The 12,257-nt window shown below is 36.5% G+C and overlaps 1 protein-coding gene across 4 annotated transcripts in view; it reads left to right on the top strand.

The window, feature by feature from the left end:
- LOC119647241 (stress-activated protein kinase JNK) overlaps window positions 1-12,257 on the top strand; it is a 107,264-nt gene that overhangs the window by 44,150 nt on the left and 50,857 nt on the right. For 3 of the 4 annotated variants that reach the window (XM_038048106.1, XM_038048104.1, XM_038048105.1), the window contains 2 exons: window positions 6,774-6,817; window positions 6,880-7,039. In XM_038048106.1, coding sequence (XP_037904034.1) covers window positions 6,927-7,039 — 113 coding nt within the window. In that variant the 5' untranslated portion in view covers window positions 6,774-6,817; window positions 6,880-6,926. Of the gene's footprint in view, window positions 1-6,773; window positions 6,818-6,879; window positions 7,040-12,257 lie in introns of those variants that run through there. The other variant, XM_038048107.1, reaches the window with a different exon arrangement.

Below are 12,257 nucleotides of genomic sequence, written 5' to 3'. Positions count from 1 at the left end.
ATTCATTCATTCCACTCAATAATTTTTTCATGTTATTGGGGAGTCGAATCACTGTTTGCACTATATTTATTTATTTATTAAATGAAGGTAATATACATAAAACAAAATTCCTTATTACATATTGCCCTCAGAAGGAGGAGCAAGTAAATGGCTTACCTTACGCTTAAAACTAGAGAAGGAAAAAGTGGAAAGGACCCAAGCTGTAAGTCGTGTAACGCATAGGGCTCCGCGAAGGGTACTTCAAAAATGTCTGCACTACGTGTGTTATGAGAGGCGGTGCGGGAAGTAATATCCGAGTTAGCAGAGCAGTCCATCAGGCAATTGCAGAGTTTGAAAAGAATACACATATCAAGGAAGATACGCCGTTGCTGCAGGAAGGGGAGATTGAGGGTGTGGAGTCGTGACAGATAGTCAACCCGTGGAAGGTTCTTTTTGTAAAAGAGGGTCCGGGTGAACTAGCGTTGTACAACTTCATGAGTGCGACAGCCACGGGTGCAGCAGGGGGACCAGACTACACAGCATGTGTGTAAACTAGATAAGCTATTGAACAAGAGAGCCTATAACAAGACAAATGTTATTGCAAAATCTTTCAGGAAACAGCTTGCTTATTTGCGGGAAGGTACGATTTAAGATATAGTCAAAGTGGACATTAAATGGACGGCATTGAAGTATCAGTCAGTTAGTTTTGCCAATTGAACTTAGTAGTTAAGTCATAGTAATTTTTCTAAATAGTGTCCATATTGAAAACATTCAGTCACATGTGCCTCAGTCACTGCCTTATTTTTAAGAATTCAAATTAGAATATCTGTTACTCTTTACAATATACACAATTATTATTGTGTTATAAACTAAATTACCAATATACTGGGTGTCAGAAATGCCTTTAATTCAACCAAGTACGATTGGGTTAAGCACAGTTTAGCTAAACTGGATGCTTCTGGTTACTTAGTTCGTTAACCGAGATGGAAGTTGGCCGGAAGAATACGTTGTTACGTTATCAAGTGTTTAATTTCTCTCTCATGAAAGCCCTATAGTGCCAATATAATTGCCGCTTTATTTTTTTGATTGATATGCAATTATTAGCCAATCGCTTATATATATATTGCTATAAGAATCTAGTGCATTAAGGGTGATAATAAAACTGTGTGTTCGGATAGCTGAGTGGTTAGAGCACAAGGCTGTCGTACGGAAGATTGCGGTTCAAATCTCACTGGTGGCAGCGGGATTTGTATCGTGATTTGACGTCGGATACCAGTCGAGCCAGCTGCGAATACCTGAGTCAAATCAGGGTAGTAATTACGGGCGAGCGCAATGATAAGCACAGTGCCTCCTATAGGGTACTATAATCCTGTGTACCGTTACGGCCTTGAATAAAGTGCTCTAACGCACTTCAAGGTCCTGATCCAATTGGATTCTTGCGCCAACGATTATTATTATTATTAATAAAACTGAAACAGAGTCTCATTGAAACTATATGCAGTCGTCATAAACCCCTATGTTATCAATCAATCTTTCTGCGCCATGAAGTTCCAAGGCGTTCCTTTCAGCGTCGTTCTTGGGATACTGGGTTTCATTGCATGACATAGCAGTTGTTGCCCATTCGAGTTATTACCCTTTCCAGTTGTCGCCTTTTCTCAATGTGTGAAATATTCACTACACCTTCGGCTTTTTGATCAACATGTACTTACCTGGTCCGTACGCTGACGCAATTGTTCATTTCTTATTGCATTAGGCCAGATTACCCCAATGAGATAAATGAAACGACACAGACACAATTTAACGAAAGTGTGAAACTTTCGAATACTAGTAGCGTGACTCAAATAGGAAGATTATGTTGACGTGTCAGACCTGGGAGCCTTGGTTTTTATTAAGTTTTTGTTTGTAAAACAAAATGTTATTAAAATCGGTTCAATGTTTGTCTGTGTGCCACACGCACTTTTTTTTTGAAAACAACTATACCGATCGACACGAAATTTGGTGATAAAGAGGGAATTGTGAGTGCCCGCACATGCACTTTTCTACATTGAGTTTACGCAGGGGCAAAATACGGGCTTACAATTTGTTTTCACCGAATATAGTTTTGTTGGGTATCAAATGAAAGGTCTCGGTTAGTGTTTTTCGTAGTCCGTCTTAGTTTTGGCATTTGTTGGAAAGGTGGGGAGTACCGACGGTCGAAATTCATGATTTAACAGATCGAATCGAAAAAACCGGAAAAAAAATGAAGCTACCTCTATAAGGTGAGCAAGCCTTAAAATACTCTCCATGTTGGTATATGCTCAAATTAAGTTAATAATAGTGCAATATTTGTAGTAATATAGACTATAGTATGAAGCATGATATCACCTAAGTTTGATTGTGCTATTACTGATAAAGTTACTGTAGCTCAAAATTGTCTTTTTTGTGTAAATTTATTTCAACCCAAAATACTGATATTTAGTATAATAGTATATCACATTAAAGTGAGTAGTTTGGTGTGGGCAGTTCTGCATTCAAATATACTAACATGAGAAACAAACAAAACCTTTCATACCTAAAGCGCCGAGTTTCCGATTTATATCTTGTTATCTTGTTTGATTTTTCTTGGCTCCTTCAAATACAGAAATGATTCGGTGAAGGAGCAACCAAATGTTATCAGTGTACTCGAATGACATTGTGGCATCGTCCACTAAAACTTCCCAAGACACAGTTGGGGGGCCAACGCTCTGTTCCTCAGAGAGTGGACGCAGTAGCGACACGCACGCGAAGGTATGTAAGCGACAATCAGATGATGGTCCTTGTCGAGGCCGATGTAAGCAGTTCTCTTATTAGGCCCATTTAGGCCAACTAGCTAGGACCGGGATCTCGCAGTCACGATTTTGGTAGAAACTGTCTCTTAAATCATGAGTGGGCCTTGTAATAACCGAAAGTTACAGTGCGACCCGAATTTGCGTTTATTGCCACAATGTTATTCTTAAACTCCAATTCAATGGTCATTGCGAATGAAATGTACTATACTCCCCAAAGAAATGAACAGGAGTCATATGCGAAGGGAGGATATGATGCTGGCTGTAAACATTTTTTGAGTTATTTTGTGAAACATTAGCAATAATTATAGGTAAATCAACCGTCGACGTAGAAAACATTCCTTCGATGAAGAATTCTTGGAAGAAGCAACTTTATACTATCAGATAGGGTCGTTTTGCTCATATTTCATTTTCTATTTTTACATATGGAAATTTTTTGTTAGCATTTAAATGTAATAAAATGATATGAGTGTGGTGTTAAGAACAGACATATGGAGCTTGGTAGCAGAAAAGACAAAATTCTCCCTTATATGAATTTCGTCTCAGGTTAACAAATAAAAAGAGCGACCTGCGTGTTTGTGTTACTAAATTCGTGGTATTTGTATTGATATTTTGAGAATATCTTTTTATTACGCTCTATCCGTAGTTTAATAGCTAAAAAGCAAACTGGAATTTTTATATATCTGTTGATTCTGTATAAAAAAATGTTATTTGTGATTTTTGCAAATTGGCTTATAAGATTCACAACGCATAGTTTCCTCGGTTCATGGTATGTTTATTAAATCGTGTGGATTATATATATTGGACGTTAAATGAAATACTTCGGTTTTGAACAATGTTCTTCCTTTCCGCTTCCGATTTATTACGATAGAGCCACAGACCTAATTTACAACCTTATCAAAAGATTATATTCGCTTTCATACATCATATATTTACTATATCCTCCTGGAATATTTAGCTGCCCTACTTATACTGCTCTCAAATCTAGGACGTGAGTCAGACAGTTATTTCTGGTTCCCATTGTGAACCGGTTAGTTATTACAGTCTTTCTACAAATGATATTGCCGTAAGAATTCGCGTCCAATTCTTCTATGCATTTCAAGATAAATTTTAACAAAAACAGCTTGAAAAAGATTGGCAAGCTATTTAGCTAACAGTACATGCGACACACTGCACAGTTACGAAAGTTTTTGGAAATACCATATATGGTCTGAATCATGGAAAAACTTCTTTCGAGTATTGATAATGTAATGCGGCGTTATATAGGGAGAAATTGGGTCCGGGGGCCATTAACCCTTTTTTCATTGAAATTCCCAATTCGCACCCGGAGTGAAGCTTATTTGGAATGGACCGATAACGTCCTGAGTGTATGTCGCTATCTGATCTACCAAGATAATGGAAAATATCTTCTAGTTGGTACTCAATAACGTGATACTTCTAAAATGAATGCATTAAGTGATATTTTTTTTCTTATTTATGAGACGATTTTGTGTAAAACAAAGTCTTATTAAAACCAGTTTACTGTCTATCTAAATGATTTTAAGTCATACAAAAAAAATTATGACGTCACAAATAACAAGAATAATTAACATACTAGTGAAATTCTAAATTCATATATATGAAGAAGCTACTTTTCTCCAGCCCTCTCTGTATCAGCACTTCTTCCCAGTTGCTATTATTATTAATACAGTACTTCCTACATCAGATTATTTGCGTAAATGGCTCTTTAAAAAGCATTTTTAACTATGCACATGGGGAGATGGCATGCACTCGAAGTTCCTCACATAAAGAAGAACTTTCATGCCTGAAGCGTCCGGCTACCGGCTTTCCTGCTTTTTTATTTTAAATGAAACTGATTGAGTTTCATTACTGTAGAACTTAACACTGAGCATGTCATAAGCTCACAGCAGCGGGACAATAAGAAAAACGAATACGTGGTCCGCTCCGTCACCAAGTGAGTGGACTCCCAGCATCCTCAACAAAAATTAAAAGCTAGATTTTTGGTACTGCGTTAAACTTACTTTTGTGAATTTTGACGTTTTTTCACGGCTTCTTCAAGGAATAAAAAAAAAAACTACCGAATAAATCGCAATTATCCTGGTTTGCGGACCGTAGATATATGTTCTGAATAAGTCGTGAAAATTTCAAAGAATTTAGTTGGATAGATTTTGGACTATGGTGGCAGCCGATTTTCAAAATGCAGTTTCGAGAAAAACATTTAAAAAGTAGAATGAGATTTTTAGCCATAAAACCCTAACTGACCATTGATTTATTATACCTAGTCCATAAACCTTAGGTTTCTTCAAGAAACATATGTACAGCCTTGGCTTCAATTCTTGTCATTTTAGCGAAGTCATTCGAATGCCATTTGGACATAAGGAGTTGAAACTCTGATGATCTCGAGCAGAAGCGAGCACTGTTACTTCGATATTGTGACTACATACGGGAAGTGAATCATAGCGCAGGAGAAAGGTGGTAGATGCCCGTAAATTTCTCGATGGTCTTGTGAGGAATGTTAACTATAGGCTTCTCATTCACGATAGAGGCCAATTCTCGATTGTAAAACCTCTGATAAAATTTTATTTCTCGTGGATGATGTGACAAGCTACCGTAACATGCTAATTCCCTTCAAATGAACTCCTCTCTATTATTAACGTGATTAATTGGAGCAAAACCTCCGGCTTTGAGGGTCCCCCAGAGAACTGTTTCTTCCAGTTTGTTCAGTATGTGTAGTGTTTTTACTTGCAATCTTGAGATTCCGATATTTTCCACGGAACGCAAGAACCAACGATCAATTACGATTTCGAAGAAAGGTTGAAGGATAATAATTGAAGGGATTAAAAACTTAAATACCCCTAACACGCATGAAGAGACATATTAGAGGCCTCAACGACAAAAATTAAAAGTTTCCAGAGTTTCACTCTATACTGGCCAAAAATTTCGAACTTATTTTTGGATGGATAACTCTTTTCCTCCCTTGTTCAAAGTTTGTTGCGCTAATTCTGTGCTACTATTTAATAATTCTTCCTTAGTAAATGATTGATTTTTCTGGAGGATTGCTTGCTTTAAACATATCCTCTTCATCTGTTTATCCAAAGCTTGCGGCCTCCGCAGCCAGATTAATTCCCTTATTGATTTTTTTATAAAACGTTGGTGCAATCAACACTAGAAAAAGATTCAGCTATTCGTAAATTATTCTGATTCGCTATATTTTTATCTTATTATGAAAGGACCAATACTTCTCGTGAGCAATAATGTACATGACGTTACCTAGCTTCCAGGCCTAGCCGAAGCAAAATAATTGCAAGCTAATTTCGAGGATTATTCGAAAAACGCAAAAGGCATTCCATTGTGTCAAATCCAGGGATTATATGCGTCGAAAACAATTATCTTAAATCCTCACATTTTATGAATTTATCAAATTCCCTCTGTTATACCATATGATTTGGATTTTTGCTTATGAATAAATTCACCGTAATTTATCGTGTCTAGACAACAAAATCTAGCGATTATAATAAGGATCCTTAAAATACTCTCAGACAATTTGTTGAAAATGTATCTATTATGCGTAGAAGGCCCTAAAATAATATTTATCGCACCGTTATTCAGATCAAGTGTGGAAGATTACGAAAATTCAAGAAAAGTCTGTAACTTCTGGATTTGGCTTAAGCATTGGAACATTTGTATTTCGAGCAGTTTGTTTTAAGTTGGAAAGTTCTTTCTCAATAGGATGGGGAACTGGTTGACTGGTACCTGTCAAGGAAATATATTATAATAAACAAGGGAATATATTAGAATAAACCCGAAATGTTAATTATTTTGAAAAAAAAAACGGCATTCATTAAAGCTAAAACTGTTCATTTCTCTTAGTTTACGGTATGTAAATCACTTTCACCAAACTTCTTATAAACCTCAAATATTGTATAATAAACTATTTATACAAATGCATATGACATCTGATTATAATTATTTTCTCTGTCTTTTTTCCAGAATTTAATATAATATCGGTCACAAAAAATGGAGTGCTCATTATGGTAATTTAAATAAAGAAAAATTCCATCATCGAATTTGTATTCTAACTATGGTCTTTTTATAGACAATAAAATGCGAAAATAAATTAAAAAAGTGCTCTGCAACTTCATAATGAGCTCTCGTCACGCCCTTTACACCGTTGAGGTGGGTGACACAAAATTTACAATTCTAACCAGATATCAGAATCTTAAGCCAATCGGTTCAGGTGCTCAGGGAATCGTATGGTAAGTTTAATTGGAAATTATTTAATTTATTCGGAAATAGATATCGCTTTGGTATTTTCTACTTTTCAAGACAAATCTCACTTATATGTTAAAGATGGTTTCTGTTGAAATTTTTTGTCACTGCTACATATAATTTTTTTTTTGTAACTGGTAATTCTTCTTTCGTGCTTTCAATTTTATCTGTAGTGGGATAAATATTATTTGATAAAGATAATTTTACCTATAATACTCTTAAGAATCTTCAGGGATTTACGAATTCTTCACTTCACTTTTTCGAATTAGTATTTTTGTGTACACTAATTGTGGTGTTTCCTGAAAATGAAAATTGCGAGTAGTACAATGAAAGTTACTTTAGTTTTTGTTTGAAAGTTAAATGTTTGTTGCAAAAAGTTTTGTGGGTTAGTGTGTGCAAAATGTCTGTTAAATTTGTATAATTGGAAAGGTGGGTTTCAAGTTCATTTCATATTACCAGAAAATTGCTTTTTTAAATAAAAAAAACTAAAACTTCTAAACATGCAAAGACATCTATATTCAAGTGTGAAATGATTAAACATTTTTAATGAATTTTACGTGGCCCTATACGCGATCTCAATCTAAAAATCGCTTTTCCCTTTGCAAATCAAAAGCCGCATCATGGTAATTGCATTGAAATTTTATACAAGTAGTTGGGTGATATCTTTTAACGACGTAATTTTTAATGAAGGATGGGATGGTATAAATTTTGAAGTTGCAAACATTTGCACATTAATTGGAAAACTATGAAATTTTTGCCTTTTTAATTCAGTTTTGGGCTTGTTCTCAGTTGGGAGTATGTTAATTTTTTAATACCTCTTGACCTGGTACGTAGAAGTAGGGCAAAATTAGTAAGAATATATTATAGTGAATATTTTTATTTATTTTATAGCCATAAAAACCTGGGATAAGAAAAATTGAATTCACACTTTTATTGATTACAATTTTATTGTTCTATGGTCTCGCCCCTAAGCCACCTTAAAAGATGTTAAACATTCAAACACACGAATACAAGGAACTAATATGGCTACATCCTTTCGCTGCTCTGCCCAAAATTATTTGTTTCGGATTTTTTATTTTGTAAAGATGTTGCTTTAGTGGCTTTGTTTCGTTTGAACGATTTAGAATATTCTGTACTCAGTTTGTCTAGATTTATGGTATTTTACCGTGATTCATCATCATCGTCAATGCTGCAACAACCGGCATTCGATCTAGACCTGCCTTAGTAAGGAACTCCCAGACATCCGGGTTTTGCGTCGAAGTCACTAATTCGTTATCCTTACGTTGTCTGGCGTCCTGACCTACACCATCGTTCCATCTCAGAGAGGGTTTGCCCCGTGTTCGTTTTCTACCATAGATATTGCCGTTATAGACTTTTTGGGCTAGTTCATCCTCAAACGTACTGATTAGGTGCCCACCGTAACTTATTGAATCGGATTTTATCCACAACCAGACGGTCAGGGTATCGCTCATAGATTTCCTCCTTATGTACGGACGATCATTCTCATATAGGGCCAAAAATTCTTCGAAGGATTTTTTTAGCCGTTGGATGTAGGTAGATTATACAGTTACTCTCAAAACCTATCACACTTCATTTTTTGGGACATTAGTTTTGTTGATTTACTTCTTTAAACATAAGCATAAACTAACTTACACGGCATTTCATTTCATAGACAAAAAAATAAAATAAAATTGTCAAAAATTGGTGTGACAGATTTTGTCCCTTTAACCATTTGGAAGCTAATTCACATCTATAATACATCTATTTAACCACTTTGCGTCCAGTGCAGCCTTAATTAGAATAAAAGAATATGTCTGTACACGTTTTACACACATTTGCATGTGTCCAGGACATACTGTTGCCCACGGCTCTTCCTTACTTCTCATCTCTCCAGTAACCGACCTACTCAAGGCCCCTCGTACATAGGTGTTCTATGGGTTTGAGGTTGGGAGACTCTAGACACCTAATATCATTACTTTTAAACCATCATTTTATTTATTCGGGAGTGTGTTTAGAATCTTTGTTTTGCTGGAACATAATGTCCGACGCACTCACAAAAAAATTCTTCTGCATATTCCGGGAGTTCGGTTCTCCATGTTTCAGCCCTCTTTTCCAAAATTCTGTGAAGTGGTCCAATGACTCTGGCCATCATACATCCCCACATCATTATGAAACATCCATCAAATTTAAGGGTTGGCTTCACATGCCATGACCGCAGTTTCCCTTTACCTTTACCACACCAACTCGTGACCGTTTGTTTTCAAAAAGTTGATTTTGAATTCGTCGGACGACAACACCTTATCTCAGTCCTCGTCAGTTCACTATGAATATTTTCTTGCGAAATCTAAACGTTGTTTCATACGACTTGTTAATAACGAGGGCCGCTTTGGCTCTTCCTCGTAAATAAACATCTCGTAGCGTTTGGCAATTTTTTTCAACTGATATGGTCATAGTTAAGTCTGAATTAATAGAGCGCTTTATGTAAAGTACATGCTTAACCATTAGGTTTGGCAGATTACACAACATCTTTTGTACATTGCCTTCAGAAACAGTTTTTAGTCGACCTCCTTTATTTGTGGTTTGAAAATTATCCATATTTTTCGGGGCTTCTACTTATTAAACCCATGGGATGAGGTTCGTCGAAAAGATGCAACATTTCCAGAAAATTCCTTAATTTTACGCAGATTTTAGTGATCTATTGGCTTGATTGTTCGCTCCCATTTCATCCCTAAAGAAATATTACTTAACTTATTTGTTTATACTGTGATTGACTTTTTTTATTTTTTATACAGCCGTTCTTGTTAATTATCTCCTTTTAATTGTTAGAAATTAATGTTAGTCAAACTTCTTCAAAATATTTTATGTTTTTACTCACAAAACCGATCGCACCTGCTATCAACACAAATCAGTAATGCAAAAATGAAATTATTGAAAGAATCCCATGATGCGCCATTAATGTGTTAGTTCGATACTGTTAGAACCCAATACCATGCATTTTGAAAGATGTCATCCATGCCATTACGTACAATGCGGATAGAGTTCTACACTCGACAAAAGCGTGATCGGTTTTGATAGTTACTGTACATCCCGAGTTGTTCTGCCCAAAATGCCAATACCGTCAGCATAGGCCAATAGTCGGGTGGAATTGTGGATCACTTTTTCCAGGCCAGGTTAAAAAGGATGCATGATAGGACATCCCCTTGTCTGAAACCGTTGTTGATGTTGAATAGTCTTGAGAGTGATGCTGGTTTTATCTTGCTTCGTAGATTGGTTAGCTTAGTCAGCCTTTTGAACTCGGACGGGATATTGAATTCTCTCATGGCCGTTTACAGTTTTACCTGGCTATGCTATCATAGGCGGTCTTGAAGTCGATTTGCCACGGCATATGTGATTTTCGAGTTCATATTCTTCTGGCTTTCTCCGGATAGCTGAGTGGTTAGAACGCAAGGCTGTCGTACGGAAGGTCGCGGTTCAAATCTCACTGGTGGCAGTGGAATTTGTATCATGATTTGACGTCGGATACCAGTCGACTCAGCTGTGAATGAGTACCTGAGTCAAATCAGGGTAATAATCTCGGGCGAGCGCAATGTTGACCACATTGCCTCCTACAGGGTACTCTAATCCTGTAGTGTATCGTTACGGTCTTGAATGAAGTGCTCTAACACACTTCAAGGCCCTGATCCAACATGGATTGTTGCACCAACGATTATTATTATTATTCTTCTGGCTTTCAGAATCATTGTGGCCTAGCCTGTTTGGGTCAATTTCATGGTGCTAAATGAGTTATTTGAAATTTTGGAGATAATTCCCATTTATGCTCGATTGACGCTTCGGCACGGCTTCGGTCCGAACTGTTGTAACTGCTAGGCTATGGGTTCTATTAATTTATGCGATATTATGTACCATAGTTCCTGCTGAATACTTTTAAGTTAGTTATTAATTGTGGGGGACAACTAATTTCTCTTTTTACGTTGTAGTTTGAACTAAAGTTCGCATGGTTCTTGTGAAATTGTAGGTTTTTTAGCCTCTTTTTATTTGGCTGAGGCATTTTATTCTTTTTTGTTAATTCGGATAATCGTTTCTTCCTTGTCTCTAAGCATGGGTAGTCTGCGCATAACAAAGGTACAAATCATTTCCTTACAACATTCTGTTGTAAGGCATTTATAATCTTCTGCAGTTAAAAAAAGTAAATATTTGTGTTTGAAAATTCTACAGCTTTCTCCACTTTCGAAGGGGTTCCCCAAGTTTCAAAAGGGGAAATATATATTTTCCTATCATTGTCAAAGAACTCAATCACAAATGCCAGCATGCCATTACTATGGTTTTATCAGCGATATCAATTATGTGTAATAACTGTAGCGAGAATCTATTATTTAACACTTATCACAATTAAATCGTACTAGGCTTTTCGCTCTTATATCAATGACTGGGGAGGTAATAATAGTGAAATATAGTGACAATCAGTGATAAGTGAATAATGACCAGCATGCACTGATACCACGTAGATGGATTGATGGTGTGAACAGAATTTGCTATATTTACAAACATGCTTTCTTCAGTCTCTAAAAACATCCAAGAAGCAATGACATATTGGTTCGGTTTTGATACCAGTGCTCTTTTCACTCAGTTATCGAATAGTCGATGAGGTGAAAAAATGGAAGTGAAAACCAATAGATATGTATGTATGTAGATATCAGTGGCCGCTTTGAGAAGACCAATTAGTGCTGCACTGCGCCGTTTTGATACCATAAACTTCTAAGGCTATGGCTGCTGTGCAAGCAAGATAATAAACCTACTTCTTTTTCTTCTTCTGCTTTTGTCTCTTTCAAAAGGGTCGGCATATCTTGGATTTGGAGCTTTCCTTGATTAATAGCATTGATTGGATATATTCAAGTCATTCAGTTCTTGGCATGTTGCTGCCAGTGTGTTTCATTGCGGTCAGCCGTCGAAAATTCTATTTTATTCAGATTCAGTCTGAGAGCGTTCTGTATTAGGTGATCATTTTACTTTTGGACAAATTGTTCGAGATCAGCTTTGTTATGAGACGAAACATCGTCTGCATGGAGCAGTGTGTAGGACACTGGCCATTGTAATAAACAGGAGTGGTGAGAGGGCACTTCCTAGATGAACATCGACAGAGACACGGAGCGGTTTCGAAATGTCACACGTCGAATTTTACTCTTGGGATCCTGATAGAGCAATTTA

The sequence above is a fragment of the Hermetia illucens genome, chromosome 1 (genome assembly GCF_905115235.1).
Source record: "Hermetia illucens chromosome 1, iHerIll2.2.curated.20191125, whole genome shotgun sequence".
Lineage (NCBI taxonomy): Eukaryota > Metazoa > Arthropoda > Insecta > Diptera > Stratiomyidae > Hermetia > Hermetia illucens.
The sequence above is the reverse complement of the archived record's forward strand: the minus strand, read 5'-3'. Positions and strand labels throughout refer to the sequence as shown.